At 35.1% G+C, this 19787-nt stretch overlaps 1 protein-coding gene across 11 annotated transcripts in view; it reads right to left on the reverse strand.

Annotated features, from left to right (window-relative positions):
* CAMK2D (calcium/calmodulin dependent protein kinase II delta) overlaps positions 1-19787 on the reverse strand; it is a 322111-nt gene that overhangs the window by 69061 nt on the left and 233263 nt on the right. For all 11 annotated transcript variants that reach the window (XM_023220019.2, XM_023220022.2, XM_023220030.2 and 8 more), the window contains exons 7-8: positions 15237-15339; positions 6231-6314 (exon numbers count right to left, since the gene is read on the reverse strand). In XM_023220019.2, coding sequence (XP_023075787.1) covers positions 6231-6314; positions 15237-15339 — 187 coding nt within the window. The remainder of the gene's footprint in view (positions 1-6230; positions 6315-15236; positions 15340-19787) is intronic.

A 19787-nucleotide genomic window follows, 5' to 3' on the forward strand; every position in this document is an offset into this window, starting at 1 on the left:
ATCTGTGATTGGCCAAGTGTAAGGTAGTCTCAGAACTGGTAATAGCAACAGAATATCCAGTAGGCTTGGGATTTCAAAATGATTACAGTACCTGATAATGACTTACCCCAGCTGAAATATGAAAAGGTTAAACCCCAGAAAACACATCATTGCTGAACCTAAATTCACCACACAAGAAAAGAAGAAACATATTCCATAAAATTCCCAAGGTTTGTCCAAAGTCAAGGTACATTCTGTGACAGTCACTAATTTATTATCACTCATAACTGTTGAGACTAATACATAAGTAAGGTAGAAAAGTAGCAAGACAACACATATATACATAGGGTGGGGGAGAGACCCATGTTATAGGCTTGCATTTATTTATTTATTTTTAGGCCAAATTGTAGAAGAAGCTCTGTTAGAAATTTGTGATCCAGTGACATCTACAAACATTTCCTCATCCCATTAGGAATTTATGGAAGCAGTTATACATACAATTAAGTCATAAAAATCAATTTACTGCTGTTAATGGCAGAACACAAGGCTATGTTCTTGCTTCATTAATGTTTATTATTTGCTTTCCAGTAATGGACTATTTGCTTCCAAAGGGAGAGTACAGGTCAGACCACACCCTGTGTGAGATCACAAAAGCAAGGTAATGCTGGTATTCAAGATTTCCTTTGTGCAGATAATTGCATGATTCTAATAAAAATAATGTACAGGCTTGTTTTAGTCATTATACCAATGCCCTGCTTCACTCTGCTCTGCTGTAATGAGGTTTCAGAGCTTAATTCGTATAGAAGGCTAGCTGCCATTCTGCTAAATGGCTTGTTTTGCATTTCTTTTGTTTTCTGAGTAGTGTCATTTTTTTACCACTCAACCCAGTGTCTACTCTAGAAAATAAGTCACCATGTAATTGGCAAGAGACAGTGCTAATAAATGGTTGAAAAAGAGTTTCCCTCAGGAAAAGCCACAACCTAAAAGCAACCAAATAGTGTGTCCATTACTGTGGTGGTTACTACAATGGTGATGAGTAAGGGTACATCATCTTACAAGTAAAGTGAATTAATGTCACTTTCATGTCACATGAGTAAGGTGATATATAATAAAATAAAAACAATTCCAAATCCCACAACAATGACCAAGGCATGTAACAAAAGAATACATTATAATGTTCTAGTGGGAGTCATTTCCCCTAAATATGTGATATTAGAACACTTAAGACATTCTCATAGTTGTGTGATCCCAAGTGCATTTCTAGACAAAGGGTCCACACAGTCTCTAAAGAAATGGAAATTGGTGGCACATATGTGCTCCAACTGGGGCATGGCTCATCACAAAGGAATTTGGCTCTTTGCCTAATATTATGTGAAGAAAGGATAGAATACAGCAAGGTGAAAGGTGGTAAAACTGGGGTTAAAAATCTATGAGATGCCCTATGGCTATAAGTTTCTAAAGAGTCATTCTTGATATCTGTGTGTGTGTGCACGTGTGTGCACATATGTACATATTATCCATCTAATATTTGCTTAACAGCTAAAAAAATGTTACATAGTTCAGAAAACAAAGATGGAAACTACTCTCTACCTATCCTTTTTCCGTCTTCTAGACAAGAAAGTTAGAGCTTCTACCTTATAAGTTCTCTCACATTTCACAGATATGAAATCTCACTATTATAAGATATTCCATTATTTTAAAAGGTTAGATATATGAACTGTATCACAGAAATGCACTCAGACAATCCACATAAACTCGAATATGCCAAAGTAATATTACAATTGAACATAGTGTGTTTTGTGAGTCTAAGACAGTGAATCCAAACTCTGATAATACATCATAGGTTATTAAAAATGCAGTTTCCTGTGTTTACCACAGATCCACTAAAGCAGAGGCCCATGCAGGATTTGGGCATTTTGATATAAAGGCATATGTTGTTTTATTGTGTGTGTGTGTGTTTTTTTTTACTGTACTTTGCAGATATTGCATTTTTTACACACTGAAGGTTTATAGTAACCCTGCATTGAGAAAGCCTTTGGTGCCATTTTCCTAACAACTTGGGTTCACTTCATGTCTCTGTGTCACATTTTGGTGAGTATTGCAATATTTCACGAAAGGAAGAGTTAACTGATGTGGCAAACTTCATTGTTGTCTTATTTTCAGAAATTATCACAGCTTCCCCAACCTTTAGCAATAACTATTCTGATAAGTCAACAGCCATCAACACTAAGGCAAGACCCTTCACCAGCAAAAATATTGCAACCTGCTGAAGGCTCAGATGATGACAACGATATTTTAGCAATATAGTTTTTTTTTTTTCTTTTTTCTTTTTGTAGAGATGGGTCATCCTATGTTGCCCAGGGTGGTCTCAAACTCTTGGACTCAAGGGATCCTCCTGCATTGGCCTTCTAATATGCAAGGATTACAGGCATGAGTCACTGGGCCTGGCTATTTTAAAGTATTTTTTATGTAAGGTATGTGCATTTAGACATAATGCTATTGTATACTTAATAGACTATAGCACAGTGTAAACATAACTTCTATATGTACTGGGAAACAAACAATTTGTGTGACTCACTTTATTTTGATATTTGTTCCATTGTGAGACCAGAAATTAAACCCATAATATCTCTGAGGTGTGCCTGTATATGCTTCATCATTGATTTTTCTGCACAGCCAGAGAAGAGTCCCTAGTATAAACTATTAGCTTTTTGGGTTTCTTTTTAGTGGATCTGATATTCTTCAACACCAATAAAACTTATACATTATAAAAAAAGGTTTTAAATTTTCAAAAAATTCTTAATTTTTTTGGATTGACAAATTATGATTGAATACATTTATGGGGTATAATATGATGTTTTGATATGTATAGATACATGATGTGGCATAATTAAATAGAGCTAACTCACATATCCATCACCTCACTTGTCTATCACTTTTTTATGGTGACACATTTGAAACACGAAAAAATGTTTTTGATAGAAGAACAAATGAACAATTTATTTAAATTCTTTGGCGGAGTAAAATATGATTCAGAAGTTGTGAAATCTGTCCATAATAACACCTTTTACCAAATAAAACAAGAGAAAATAATTTAAAAGTGAAGAAAGAAAGCAGAGAGAGGGAGAGAGAGAATTTGGTATTCAGGTCATCAGATGAGGGCATTCTACCGAAAATCACACCAATAATGCTGAGTTATATAATACACTTCGTTTTTTAAGTCTACTATAAGGCATATATCAGTTATCTAGAAACTTCGTTTATAAATAAAGACTTTGTATAATAATAACAATGATAACTATCACTTACTGTATTTAAAAAATCCTCTCTGCAGCCCCATGAAGCAAGAACTTTGATGGTCTCCATTTCTAAGAGGAAACTGAGACACAGGGACTAAATAATTTGAGCCATGTCATACAGCAAGTGAACTGAGAAGCTAGATGTGTTCTCTTAACCGCTACACATACTGCATCCTACCTATGAAGTAAACAGGAGGGATGAAGAAAAAAAGTAGAAAATAGGAAGGAAACTAGGAAAACAAGGAGAGATAAACACAAAGGCAGAAGAGGCTGGAAAAGGCCTTTCGATGAAGTAGGCAAAGAAAGAGTACGAAATGTCCCTTATGCTGAGTCCTGCTTCCCTTGGTTACTGATTTTTGTATGCCACACTGTCCCTCTAGTATTCAAGCTCCAAGTGCAGCATTGTAGCCACAACTGCCTATCTTTACAAAAATATAGCTTTATCATGTTTTAAAAATACTTTAAAAATATGATTGTATCCTTCACAAAACCTATCTGTATTTGCCTGAGTGTCAGGCCACTCTGTTGCTTTTTAAATTCCTCAGCAGAAACAGATCTATGTATGCTGGGAGCTGATTTATTGCAAGGAAAATATCTGAGTTATCTGCCACTAACATCTAGATTTGAACAAAGATATTTTGTGACAATGCTGTAATTCAAAGGCATTTCAGAGCTCATGTCTTAGAGTTCACGCTTTGAAGATACTCTCAGGTAGGTAGGAGGAAGACAGAGCTTGGGGCATTCCTGAGACCTTACCCATTAATTAAGTAGCAATTGTCAATTGTCTTCCTTTAAAGTGTACTGCATTTGACCCTCCTACAGTTCATTGAGGGTAACATATTCCTATTTTACAGGTAAAGAAACCAACTCAGATATATTAAAGAGGCTGGGTTAGTAGGTAAAAAGTAAAGACTGAACCCCAGGGGTTGAGACTATAAATACAGTGCCCTATTTTACCACTGCCTTCCCAGGCATGGAGGTAACTCTGAAAGCCCAAGATTCAATCAGTTTAAGATCAGACGCCAAGTTGTTACCAAAGAGGTAAAGCTGACAAGAAATATAATGAGGAATAGTCTATCACTATAAAGTAGTGATGATGAATTTTTTAACTTTTTAAACTAAAACCAAGTCTAAAAAATTATTTTCAGAATCAAGTAAAGTTTTTTAAATCAACTTTTTCTAAGCTTGCTGACAAACACCAAAGGCACTGAAATCTGTCTGCAGCACACTAAAGCCAAACTATGATAGTTAGGTATCTACTTGTAGGCTGGTAGCAATGGCATAGTGTCAGGAATTTAGGTGATTATGTTGATAATCTTAGTAGGGTAATATTGCAGTATTCATTCAGTCTTTCACATATTCAAAGTGTATGTTGAAACATAAAAATTCCACATAAAAAGTGTGGGTGAAAATCCTCCCCATTATATGTCTTTTGGCCTGTATAGGATACTGTTTTTGATTTGAGTTGGCAGATAGAGGCCTAAGTCAGACTTTTGTCCCCACAGGATGGCCAATTTCATTATTTTCCAATATTTACTAGTTCACTCTTAATCTCTGCCAAGTATCATGGGCAAACAATATTTATTGGAAGGACTGGTTGAGAAGATAGCAGCATAAATACATAACCACTAGGAGCAATGCCCCACATCCCTGTTATCAAAGTGTTCCAGAAAACAGCAGCATTAGCATCACCTGAGAATTTGTCAAAAAGGTAAATGTTTCTATCCTAGATATACTGAATCAGAAACACAGCAATCTGTCCTTTAAACAGCTCTCCATGTAATCTTGTTGTAGACTGAGGTTTGAGAACTTCTACTCTAAGCTGATTGCTAGAGAATATCAACTTCAAATTTAAAAGATATTACAGGGTGAGTATCCCTTATCAAAATGCTAAGGATCAGAAATGTTTTAGATTTTGGATTTTCAGATTTTGTAGTATTTATACATATACAATGAGATACCTTGGAGATGAGACCCATGTCTAAACAGGAAATTCATTTACATCTTATATACATCCAAACACATAGCCTGAAGGCAATTTTATAAAATATTTTAAATAATTTTTTGCATAAGATAAAGTTTGGACTGTGTCTGACTGCAACCCATCACATGAGGTCAGGTGCAGAATTTTCCACACATGGTAATCACATTGGCACTCAAAATGTTTTGGATTTTGGAAGCATTTTAAATTTCAGATTTTTTGATTAGGGATGTTCAACTTGTATTTTAAATTATAAAAATTGTGGTTGTTATAGACAATATTTGTGTCCCTTGTAAAAAGCATGTGTTAAAATCCTAACTCCTAATATGATGGAAGGAAGGAAAGTGAGGTCTTTGGTAGGATGGAGGCCTCATGAATGGGATTAATGCTCTTATAAAAGAGACCCTGGGAGCCCTCTCCCTTTCTGCCATATGAAGACACAAAGAGAGGGTGACTCTCTACAAAACTAAAAGCAGGACCTCACCAGACACCGAATCTGCTGGCACCTTGATTTTGAATTTCCCAGCCTTCACAACTGTGAGAAATAAAGTTTTGTGGCCAGGCGTGCTGGCTCACAGCTGTAATCCCAGCACTTTGAGAGGCTGAGGCAGGTGAATCACTTGAGGCAGGAGTTCAAGACCAGCCTGACCATCATGGCGAAATACTGTCTCTACTAAAAATACAGAAATTAGCCATGCATGCTGGCACGTGCCTGTCATCCCAGCAACTCAGGAGGCTGAGGCAGGAGAACAGCTTAAACCTGGGAGGCAGAGGTTGCAGTGAGCCAGGATTGTACCCCTGCACTCCAGCCTGGGCGACAGAGCAAGACTCTATCAAAATAAATGAATAAATAAATAGGAAATACATTTTTGTTATTTAACCCACTTGGTCTATGACAGATTGTTATAGCAGACCAAATGGACTAAGACATTAGCATATCACAAAATTTGTTTCAAAATATAATTGCTTACCACATGCCCACATATCCACTGGCTTTCCATAAGGATCTTTACGTAAAACTTCTGGAGAAAGATATCCAGGTGTGCCAGCAAAACCTAGGGGAAAGAGGTGTTAATGAGTCACAGTTGAATTGACAAAACAATATGAAATGGGAAACTAAGAAAGAAAATTTTCAGGGGCTTCTTTATATGATGATATGTTTTTCAAAATACAACAAGGTTCTCAGAGCAATAAATAGTGTAGACTTTCTCTTTATAGAAATATCAACACTAGTATGCCCTGCCCTGTAACTCATTTGAAAAAAATATATCTTTTTTTTCAGATATGAAGGCCAATCTACTATGCTGCAAAGTCACTCTGTACACTTAAGGCCATTTCCGGTTAGTAATTCTTATTGTCCTTTATGTATATGGGAGTTAAAACTACACCTGAAAAAAAATATGGAGAAGAACTCATCAGGAGAAGACATAAGTCCAAAATATATCACAGAGCTCACTGTGTACTAATAAATAATCAGTATGTACTTGTAACTGGCAACTAAAGAGAAGATGCAGGAATATTCAGATGAATCACTGTTAAACAAGTATCAACTAGACATTCAACTTAAGAAAGAGATGTAGTAATAAAAACTAGATGGGGAAAGAAAACCTCATATTATACATATTGGTATAGAATTCAATAAGTTACACTTAAAAACAATTTATAGCTAGAATCTAGAGTAAAATATTTTTTCCTGAAAATAACAGTTTTTTAAATAAAAATGTTTGCTTGAAATGTACTAAAAATAACTATCCTCATTTGGGAGTTTTCTTTAAAAGCACAAATAAACCAAAAAAAAAACTTTTTAAAAGTGTATATAATGGAATTTCTCCAACCACAGATCACTGATGAAACACACTGTATACTTATTGAAATGCAAAGTGTCCAAGAAAGAAACTTTTTCCCCCTCATTTCTGTGACAAATTTATACTTATTAAGTACAAACAATATGCAAAGAGGTATTAAAAAGACAATATATACAACACAGTTACTTCTCTGAACAAAATAGAAAATGAGGAAAAAAATTTTGCACTCAATCTTTTTTCTTTTCTATTACCATTCTTTTTCTGTTTGTTTTGGGGGAAGATTGGACAGACAATTAGAAGGGACTCCAAGGAAAGACCTATATGTTGCAATTTAGCTTCAAATGGACCCTGGGTAATCCATCTGTACCTCAAACTTGCCTTGAAATAAATATTTGGTTGGTAGTTGTGAGGTAAAGAGAATTACTGACAATAATGGTGGTTCCACTGCCTAAAGCTTGAAGATTTCCTCAAGGAGTGATATGCAGTCTGTGAATTCCAAGGTGGAGATGTGCACAATTGCTTTAAAGAGTTTGCCAGTGCTTCTGTCCCCTCCACTCTCACCGTCCTCCTCCAACTCCTCTAGAGTTGACAGGCACTGAGACTCCAATGAGAAACCAACGCTAAAGTCCAGATTAAATCCAATGTTCTTAGTGAGCACTTTCAGATCCTTCATCATCTGGCTACCCTTCATTCATTCAACATGATTTCATTCTCCTTCTGAGCCTTTGGTTTTTTTTTTTTTTTTTGGAATACTAATTTATAATTTATTAGTTTGATATTTACAACCACATTTACAGAGATAAGACTGTGAAAAGAAAACCTAAGTAGTTAGAACTGTCACAGAAAAAGCCGTCACAGAACACCCTCCTTCTCGCGACATGGGAACATGCTGGCATTCCATAGCCAGTAGAAATACACAAGGGACTCTCCTTCCCTCTTTAGGTTTTAACATCGGTTTTTACTTAGATGTACAAAACGGTTCTAAAGGAATCTGGATTAAATATCCATTTCACTGCAAGTGAATGCCTTGTCTATTTGGGTAGTTCTATGAATCATAACTCAGTTTATCTTTAGTCTAACCAGAAAACAAATTATACATATAAGACTGCAGTTTATTTAGCATGTTTATGTCTAAATATCAAGAAATGCTAGTTTCCCTCTAGTATTTCTATGTACTGTTCTTTGACAAATAATCACAAGTAATTGAGGTCTGGAGAAGTCATAGACATTTAGAGTTGACTTTTTAAAATATTAATGGAGGTTCCTTTGGCTTTGATGCTTGAATATATTAAGAGCACTATGATTCTTTTTTTTTCTTTTTCTTTTTCTTTTTTTTTTTGTACTTTAAGTTCTAGGGTACAGGTGCATAGCGTGCAGGTTTGTTACATATGTATACTTGTGCCATGTTGGTGTGCTGCACCCATCAACTCGTCAGCACCCATCAATTCATCATTTATATCAGGTATAACTCCCAATGCAATCCCGCCCCCCTCCCCCCTCCCCATGATAGGCCCCAGTGTGTGATGTTCCCCTTCCCGAGTCCAAGTGATGTCATTGTTCAGTTCCCACCTATGAGTGAGAACATGTGGTGTTTGGTTTTCTGTTCTTGTGATAGTTTGCTGAGAATGATGGTTTCCAGCCGCATCCATGTCCCCACAAAGGACGCAAACTCATCCTTTTTTATGGCTGCATAGTATTCCATGGTGTATATGTGCCACATTTTCTTAATCCAGTCTGTCACTGATGGACATTTGGGTTGATTCCAAGTCTTTGCTATTGTGAATAGTGCCGCAATAAACATACGTGTGCATGTGTCTTTATGGCAGCATGAATTATAATCCTTTGGGTATATACCCAGTAGTGGGATGGCTGGGTCATATGGTACATCTAGTTCTAGATCCTTGAGGAATTGCTATACTCTTTTCCATAATGGTTGAACTAGTTTACAATCCCACCAACAGTGTAAAAGTGTTCCTATTTCTCCACATCCTCTCCAACACCTGTTGTTTCCTGACTTTTTAATGATTGCCATTCTAACTGGTGTGAGATAGTATCTCATTGTGGTTTTGATTTGCATTTCTCTGATGGCCAGTGATGATGGGCATTTTTTCATGTGTCTGTTGGCTGTATGAATGTCTTCTTTTGAGAAATGTCTGTTCATATCCTTTCCCCACTTTTTGATGGGGTTGTTTTTTTCTTGTATATTTGTTTGAGTTCTTTGTAGATTTTGGATATTAGCCCTTTGTCAGATGAGTAGATTGCAAAAATTTTCTCCCATTCTGTAGGCTGCCTGTTCACTCTGATGGTAGTTTCTTTTGCTGTGCAGAAGCTCTTTAGTTTAATTAGATCCCATTTGTTGATTTTGGCTTTTGCTGCCATTGCTTTTGGTGTTTTAGACATGAAGTCCTTGCCCATGCCTATGTCCTGAATGGTACTACCTAGGTTTTCTTCTAGGGTTTTTATGGTATTAGGTCTAACATTTAAGTCTCTAATCCATCTTGAATTAATCTTTGTATAAGGAGTAAGGAAAGGATCCAGTTTCAGCTTTCTACTTATGGCTAGCCAATTTTCCCAGCACCATTTATTAAATAGGGAATCCTTTCCCCGTTGCTTGTTTTTGTCAGGTTTGTCAAAGATCAGATGGTTGTAGATGTGTGGCATTATTTCTGAGGACTCTGTTCTGTTCCATTGGTCTATATCTCTGTTTTGGTACCAGTACCATGCTGTTTTGGTTACTGTAGCCTTGTAGTATAGTTTGAAGTCAGGTAGTGTGACACCTCCAGCTTTGTCCTTTTGACTTAGGATTGTCTTGGTAATGCGGGCTCCTTTTTGGTTCCATATGAACTTTAAAGCAGTTTTTTCCAATTCTGTGAAGAAACTCATTGGTAGCTTGATGGGGATGGCATTGAATCTATAAATAACCTTGGGCAGTATGGCCATTTTCACGATATTGATTCTTCCTATCCATGAGCATGGTATGTTCTTCCATTTGTTTGTGTCCTCTTTGATTTCACTGAGCAGTGGTTTGTAATTGAAGAGGTCCTTTACATCCCTTGTAAGTTGGATTCCTAGGTATTTTATTTTCTTTGAAGCAATTGTGAATGCAGTATATAAACAAAGACAAGAACCACATGATTATCTCAATAGATGCAGAAAAGGCTTTTGACAAAATTCAACAGCCCTTCATGCTAAAAACGCTCAATAAATTCGGTATTGATGGAACGTACCTCAAAATAATAAGAGCTATTTATGACAAACCCACAGCTAATATCATACTGAATGGGCAAAAGCTGTAAAAATTCCCTTTGAAAACTGGCACAAGACAGGGATGCCCTCTCTCACCACTGCTATTCAACATAGTGTTGGAAGTTCTGGCTAGGGCAATCAGGCAAGAGAAAGAAATCAAGGGTATTCAGTTAGGAAAAGAAGAAGTCAAATTGTCCCTGTTTGCAGATGACATGATTGTATATTTAGAAAACCCCATTGTCTCAGCCCAAAATCTCCTTAAGCTGATAAGCAACTTCAGCAAAGTCTCAGGATACAAAATTAATGTGCAAAAATCGCAAGCATTCTTATACACCAGTAACAGACAAACAGAGAGCCAAATCATGAATGACCTTCTAAGTCTTCGACCTGACTAATCTCTTGAAGGTCTTTAAAAAATGGTCTTCTCATTGTCACCTTTGATACTACTTTTTCTGTTCCTTGAATCCTCAATATTTTTTCTCTACCCGTTTTCTAACAGAGTGGCTCTAAGTTATTTCCATCTTAGAACTCTCCTTAGCTACCTACAGTTCTCAGTGATCCCTTCTCATCCTGAATTTCAACCACTCTTTTATACACAATCTGTACTCTTCTGTCTAAATCAGTAAACTTTAATAATGTATGATTTCAATAACTTAGAATGCATGGCCAGAAATAGGAAATGTTAACAATATCTCTCCTAAGCTTCCCTGAGATAGGGAAGTAAGTTATTATGGGAGTAAGAAATGAAAAGATCATTTAAAATGTAAATTATTACAAACCTCTTCTGCAGACTAAAATTCTAAGAGAAAACCATCATGCTCATTCTCACTTAGTTACAATCATCATTTGAGCAGTCAGTGGGGTCCTTACCCCAAGAATATTGAAGCATATATCTAAATGCATGGATGTTAGGACACAATGTACTGTACAATGTGACCTCATAAATTCAGACATATGGAGGGTAAAATAGATAAGACCTTCTTTGTGGGAAACTAAACTTGCAAGAATCTAGGATTCGCATACTACATGCCATCAATAGAAAAAGTAATGAGAGCTTGCCTTTTTTAGGGATAGCGTATGTTTCTTACTTTGAAAAACCAATAAGAATATCAAAATAGATAACACAAAGAGAAAAGAGAATTACTGACTTTTGGAAATGTATCCATTGTAACATACTGGCATAAAAAGAACCTTAATATCATAAAAAAGAGACATAACAGCAACCAAGCAAAGCAATTCTTCCAAGAACCAAGATCTTGGTAGTTATGTTTCTCTTTTGTTTCTCAGCAGCAACAAAATGCTAGAAATGTACTGCAAATAACATGTCCAGTTCCATAAGAGAAACAGAATATATCTGAATATTTCCTTTTGGTAAATTTTCTAGCCATCTTATCAAGTATAGTGACAGGGTGTTTACTTCTACCATTTTTGGCTAGTGTTCCAACAGACCAGACTAGAAAATGAAAAGTAAATATGGGAAAAAACAAACAAGTTTGGACTTGAAAAATGATAATAAAAAAACCCCCAGAATAAACAGCTTCCATAATGCTTTGTATTATCTATTATGTTGTTTTGTATACATATTATATGCTTTTTTCTTATTTGTAATAGACCTTGTATATTTATTAAAATAAAATTATGTAAAAGCCTGAAGCTCTAGTATTTCACATAATGAAGAAAGAGTTCTGCTCTTTATCAAAATTAGAATAACCATAATCATTGATATTACATTTTGAAAGATAAAATTAATCAGTCAAAATATATGGGACTATAATGGCAGATCATAATGAATAAACATCAAAACAGGTCATTCATTATTAAAACATGCCTTTACTCCTAATACTTAAATATATATCTGGCAGTTCATTAGAAAGAAACATAGAACACCACATGTCTCCTTTTTCCTCAGGTTACCATGAAGATTTGCTTGAACTTGAGAAAAGAAAAAGAAAGAGAAAAAAGAAGTATATTCTCTTAAGTTTAGACACTATGTTTTTCTATACTTCTGAAATACTGAATTGCCTTAGAACTTAAGATGTTGCTTCTTTTAAACGTTATTACTCTAACAGGCACCTTAACAATAACTTAATTGTTGATAGCACCATACTGATGAAGTGGAAATTTTATTGCTGAGCTGTCACTGCTTCTTTGGGACCAGATTGTTTTTAGAAATCAATAACAATTTGAAATCTATGTACTTTTATTTGGAAGCTATTGCTTTTACTGACCTGATATTTGTCTTCTACTCACTGATACACTAAACAACTTTCACTGAATATGCAAAGAACTATGTCATTGTTTCACACCAAGACGGGTTTGAAAACTTATTGAACATCCTTTATAGCTCTCTCAAGTTTCTATGGACTATTTCACTCAATCTTATAACAGTCCTGTAAAGAAGTGTTTATTATCCCATTTACAAAGAGCACAGTGACTTCACAGATTTAAAGTGACTTGCTCAATATCATACAGCTGTTAAGAATCAGAGCCAAGATATAAATTCATATATTCTGATTCAAAAAGTAAAATTTTTTTCACTACACATAGCCCTGTTCTCAAACTGTATGTGTCCTAGCAGAGGAGATAAAACATTAAGCTCAAAAACAGAAGAGATTTAAGGAGCTTGATTCCAACACTCTTGTAATCATCAAACACAGCTGCTGATGTTAATTTGAGCCTCAGACCTGATAACAAAGGCTTCTATCTTATTTCTGATATCCAGTCATCACCTTTACCAATTTCTGGCAATTATATCCCTGGGCCTAAGTTCCCATTTTTGTATCCTGCCTCATACCCCAAGTCTCTCATGAGGTGGGGTCCTGCTTTGCTCTACACAGGACTCGAGTCCTGTCCTCGAACCCAATGTCTGGGACTTTCATGTTTCCTAAACAGATTCCCTTAGAGTTCATATTTCTTGTCTGATCTGTATGTTATTTGGAACTTGCTTGCTCCTACACCCTCCCTAGTCAAACCTATCATCAAGTATAATTTGAATGATTGCTTTAGTCTAACTGGGTCCTTGCTTTCAGATTAACTATCCTTAAATCATCTTCTATACTTCTACTGGAATCATTATTAAACAACATACACCTCTCTTCTAAAAATGTTTCACCAGATCCCAAAACCTCTAAGGTGAAACCCAAACCCTTCAAATAAACATAAAATCATTTCCTGCCTCATTAACTACTATTCACCTGAGTATACTTTAGCTTTATCAAACTTCTTGTTTTACTGAAATAGTTTCATGCCTCTGAGCCTTGCCATATGCAGATCCCTCTATCTGGAATGCTTTAATCTTCTTGCATGACGGTGAACAAAGTCCCATTCATACTTTAGGCAACCATAGGTGTTAAGGCAATTATTGAACCTCTCTCCAGAGGCAGGTTTTTGTACTTCCTGTCTTGTGTTCCCTCAGCTCCTTGTACATTCCTATGTTAAGATACTTCCATCCTGAATGGTAAATAGTTACTGATACAAAAGCCTCAGCTCCTCCAGGGTCAGGACGTCCTACTTAATTTATGTATCTCTAATATTTGCTTTGCCCATCTCTGTGATAGTCCCACTACTTCCTGTTCAACCTTTAACTCCTGTTACAATATATTCTTTCTGTGTTAACTGTACTCTTTTCCAGGATACAGAGATCATTTGACTCTCTAATTTACAGACCTAATCTAGGTCCTACCTTCTTTTAGTTTGCAGTTAATGGGAACAAGATTATTAAAAAGTTAAAATATTATTAACTAAATGACAAGTTTGGAGGTATTAAATTCATCTGGGATTGGAGGGTAAAAAGACAATGTAAAAGGTAATATTAAACATGGGAGGGACTTCAAACAAGAATGACTGTCAGGTACTACTGAAACAGGACAGGCAGCAGGAACTGAGGTCCTGCATTAGGCTGCCAGGAAGGTTTGGCACACCATCCACTCCCAGTAACAGCTGGGGCGGATAAGGGAGATGTGGTGAATCCTGGGAGTAATATGCACATCTCGGGAGATGTGTACATTAGGGATACAGAAAAGCACTTGCATATAAAACAAAGAAATAGCATGTTTTTAGTCCTCTATTTGTTGTGCTCAGAAGAAAAGAAATCAGAAATGAAGGGCATTAAAAAAATTATCTAACCTCAACGCACTGAAAGTCAGAAGAGAAGTAAGACAGGCTTGGGGAGAGGTTATATTTTGAGAACTCTACATGAGAAGTGGGTTGGGTATTGGAAAATGGCAGAGAGAGGCATATGAAAATTAATGAGTAAATAATTTATTCAGGCTGAATACTGAAACAAAACCTAAGTCTGGTTAGAAATACTATAATTTAAATTTATTTGGAATTAATTTCTTCCTTAATTGTAAAGAAGCAGAAATTTCATCACATAAAAATTTCTAAATTATCAGAATTTTTGAGAGGAAAGTGGCATGTTGAAGACATATAAAATAACTAAGGTGAAATATACACATAAATACATGCTTCATAATTTTTAAACAATCTTTAATTCATAAATCATAAAGTATTATATGTGAAATATCCTGTGTTTCTTGAGCATCTACTATTCACATAGCAGTTTTTGGCATCATATGAGGCTGTATGCAAACAATCAACTTTCTTTCAAATAAAAAAAGTATTCTTTGAATGTTGTAATCCTCTAATTAATACTTATTAAATAATGCACTTTCTCAAACATTCTTTGAGAAAAAAAGTGTATGTCTTCTTGTTCTCCCATTAATATTTTCCCTTAAATTATTTCTAGAGTATATACCCTTTAATGTCAATAAAAGTAAGTGCTTATAAAGGCACAATATCTTAAAATTAGTCAAATTGTTATTATAATGAACTTTTCCATTTTATTTTCACTAGGAAGTGGGATTAGGAGCCAGAAGTCAGAAGCCAGAAGACTACAGGTAGCATGAAGGAGGGGGCCCTACTCACCAAACCACGCCTGCTGGTCCCCTTGAACTTCTATGGCTAAGCCAAAGTCTGCCAATTTCACAGCTGCTCCCTTGGATTTGCTAGCTAAAAGCAAATTCTCAGGCTTTATTTAGAAAGAAAAAAAAAAAAGAGACTGAAGTGAGAACCTATTTTAAGCAACTATTCAAAACTAACAACATTTTACAGGATTGGGGGAAAAAAATTCATGCACTGTCATCTCTCCTGGAGACTGCCATTCCTAAATCCCAGGGAAAATACAGTTAGAAAATGATTAAATATTATCATGTGTGCAGGCTTCAGACAGATGCATAACTGTCCTAGAGAGATACTGGGTAGAAGAGAGAATATATTTGGGGAGGGATCAAATGAATGAGAGCACCTGTCTTGACCTGCTCACATGTTTCCAAGGACCGTTCAGGATTCAGACTTGGCCATGGACATTGACTTAGAAGCCTAACAGAGCAGACATTTTCAGCAGAAGGAAACTTGGCAAAATAATAAGAGTTGGACCAATCTACAGACATTTGGCAAATGAAACTGTGCAAATTAAATCCTAGTTAACTTCAAGAGTTTGGACCCAAATGTAGTGATTTTGATTCCTCAATGTTTCCAAACAATTTTGGTACAAATTTTGGAGACTTACTCTGAATTATGTATTAAAATTGCTGTCTTTAAGAATCTGTTTATTCTTAAAGGCAGAAAGAGTATACTACTATTTGCCAAATGTTATAGTCAGCTTTTTTTTTCTTTATAAGCCAGCTTTTAAAACATAATTTACATTTCTTCAAAGTGTGATTCAGAGCATTACTTATATATTTATTCTTCCATCTCAGAGTACTATGAGAAAGATATATTTTTATTTTCTCGGGTATTTATCATTATGCAAGGGCCGATAACTCAGTCTTGGAATAAGGCTGTGTCTATACCACTGTTTCCCAACCAATGTATCAAGACACATTAGTACTTCGAAAATAAGCACCAGGGAACAGTCTTCAATTTCCACAAATTGCTTTTGTGGATTTTAAGAAATGAAGATGGTTAGGAAAAGGAGGCTGATTAATATATACAGTTAAGGATGTACAACTCCAAACTCGATAAATATATTGGGTTAGAATGTATATGGGAGAATGGTTCAAAGTCCTCCTATTTGGGGACAAAATCCAGCAAATTTAGAGGTGTGTCTCAGAAAAAAGCTGGGAAACAATGGACTCTACAAGTGCCAAAACGATTGTCTGAAAATCTAAAAATTCAGTCAATCAAATTCATTTTGTTTATATGTTAATATACAAGAAATGTCATGCTTTAAAAATCAAATTGGCTACATTTTTCTCACTGAATTAGTCAATTTTGTTGCTTGTTTCGACCTTGTGTAAACACAGCCTAAACCAGTATCTAATTTATTAATTAAGCCAGCCATGCAAATTAGCAAAGACCCATAACCAGAACTTGGAAGAAATTAGGTTAAATCTATAAGAAATTAGAATGTTGGCGAGTAAGTTTTAACCAAGTACCAGACTTCTTCAGGCTATTGTTGCTCACTGCCATCAGATTCATCGCTATTATGATGACTGGTAAATGTGAGAAAACTTTTCCAGAAATTTTGTGGGGCTGATAGGGATTTTTAACCACCTCAACACTAAATACATAATTTAATTTGGAGTATGGGATGAAGATATCTCAAGAATATAAAAGGCTTTTATTCTGAAATGACTTTTAGTAAAACCTAACATTTGAAATTTATTTGGAACTTTGTTTATCAATATACTATAGTATCTACTCATGTTAAATTATTTTCAATTGACATTTTATTTTTGCAAATAAAATTTACGGTCTACCACATTGATGCATTTCCTAATTTGATCAAGAAGTTAAGTTCCAACTATTAATTCATGGAATAATCAACTCGGATAAAGCTCATCAAACTGTAAGCAATGGTTGATTCTAATTCTTTCTTCACTTTCAAAAGCATTGGCATGTCAGAGATTTCTGTTAATACACATCTGTCCTAATTTGTCAACCACAGACTCATTCAAAAAAAGACTTCCAATCACTTTAGAAATCACATTTTAGGTGTTTGAAGTCAAGTGATAAGTTTGTTGAGCAACTGTCAGCGTCACTGGTAAATAACCTTTTAAAAAATAGTGTGTTTTCACTCTTATCACTAAATGAAAAAGCTGCTGGGCAGGGCTATGTGCATTATGCCTCAAGCACCAAGTACCTGCCGATTCAGAAGAAATGGAACATCTTAGACTTTTACCATGCACATATATCCTCTGAATGACTGGGGCAAATATTCATAACTAAAGAAGATCTCACTGTAGGGCCTTTGTGAGTCATCCAGAAAATAGTAAATCCATCTGGACCAGAGTTGCACCTTATACTCATGAAGACTGTTCAGCTGCAGTTATGTACAAGAAAAGGCAGGGTTATTTGAAGGTGACTGTGTAGATGTAACAATTAAGAGACTAACATGATTTCATATTTAGGTAAACCTGAAATACAGAATTATATAATGAAAATTAAAAAATTAGGATGATTACTGAAATTTAAGATCTAAAATGAAATTGTATAATGAAAACTAAAAAGTTTAGGATGATGAGTTTAAGGGATTATTCACCTTTTAATATTTCATCACAAGATTGCTTTAAAGGGCAGCTCCAATGAAACATTAAAAATAATCACACAAGTTTGATTTCTATATAACTCTTCGGTATATATCAGTTTGAATAATCCTCCTATCATGTTCTGTGATTGTGTGGGAGGCTTAATCACTAAGACTTTCTAAAGCAACATTTTAATCAGGACAAGCACATTTATTCTAATTTTCCTGAATTACTACCACTCATATAGCTTCCAAGTTAAAAATATATTGTACTACAAAATTTTGTTGGCAAGGTTAGTTTAAATTCTGAATGCCTACAGAAAGGAAGATAATTTGCAAATATAGTTTATCCAAGCTGAAAGGGTAGAATTTCTCACCTAATTAATGATTACCTCCTTAGAAAGGACCACCACTACACAATTATTTGCTACTATTCCACTTTTTTGATTTTCTAACACAAATCAGACAGATGAGATCAGAAACCCAGATCTTCAAATGTAGCTAGTTGACTATGGACCACAGCACTGTGAAAGAAACAGGCAGGGTGATGATTTAGATGAAGATCTGGGTTCATGTCCTGGCCCTAACTGTTATTACCTATGTGGACTTGGACAACTCACAAATGCCTGGAGCTAATTAATTAGCTCCTAAATTTCTCAAATGAACATTATAAGGGAACTAAATTATATCTCATAACAGTTTCTATGAAATAATAAAATCACACTGAGTTTTATCATAGGAGCTCTGTCCTCTGTGGTGACAACATACACATCAGTGATTAGCTACTACATTCCAGTGCAGCTGGTCATTTCAATGTGCAGAACATTTAATATTTGTAACTTGAGGAATGTCTTTATTAATGATGTCAACTTAATGCAATCTATTATGTTAGTCTTTATATATTGAAAGGATCTTTAGATTCTTATAATGAAATCCCTTTCTAGGTTGGTTTTTAAATAGAGTGCACAGACATTCTTACACATAGGTTCCTTCCCCACCCCCATTGCTTCCTAATGATGCAGGATTTTCCATGACATCTGGTCTCAGTGTCAACAACCATTTATAGCATATCAGCTGTAATGAGCAGCAGCTGTTTGCAAGTTTTGTTCTGTACTTTCATATAAATACAATGGCAACTTCTTTCAATATGATTCAAGGTTTTCTTGAAACTGTTCAAATGCCTCAAAGTACACAGGCAGGTTGATGGAATCACTTTCAGAACTGGAAGAGACTTGGGAGATAAAATAACTCAAACCTTTCAGTTTCTACATGAGGTAGGGAGGCCCAAAAACATGAAGCCAAGACCTGAAGCTAGATTTTCTAATTCTTTCCTTTTAAAGATGTGATACTAAAGAAACTCCACCAATAGTATAAAAACAGTTATTTTTAAAAGGTAGTTCATTCGGTAGATGTTTTTAGAAGAATTTGAAGTACTCAAAAATATTTACTACCCATATCCAAAACTTATGAAAAAACATAGTTTTAACCTTGCTTCACCAATTATTCACATCTTTATTAAGAAACTGATTTGGCAAAAGCAATGGCCTTTAGCATTAATCATATCAAGCTTTAATTTGTGCACATCTAAAAGACTCAACCATTAGGAATATATACGTAAAATCGTGTGTTTTCTTTTTAAATTTTTGAATATTATAAAAAGCAAATTACTAATTTTATTATTCTATATTATTTCATTCTTACATTCCTTTGGATATTATTTTTTAAGGAGTAAAAATTGTCTTTTAAAATTTCTTTCCTTTATTGGAGAATCTCACTCTTTTAACAGAAAATCATTCTCTGCTTGGTGTGTTTTCTGTCACTTATCTTTTGCCAAAGAAGGTGCGAATGAAGCTCCCCAAAATAAACTATTTTTTTTTTTTTTTTTTAGTTTTGCATGAATTGAAACGCTTGAATGTCAAGCTCACTTGTCCCATTTGTATACATGGTAC

Source organism: Piliocolobus tephrosceles, chromosome 3 (assembly GCF_002776525.5).
Source record: "Piliocolobus tephrosceles isolate RC106 chromosome 3, ASM277652v3, whole genome shotgun sequence".
In the NCBI taxonomy this organism is placed as follows: domain Eukaryota; kingdom Metazoa; phylum Chordata; class Mammalia; order Primates; family Cercopithecidae; genus Piliocolobus; species Piliocolobus tephrosceles.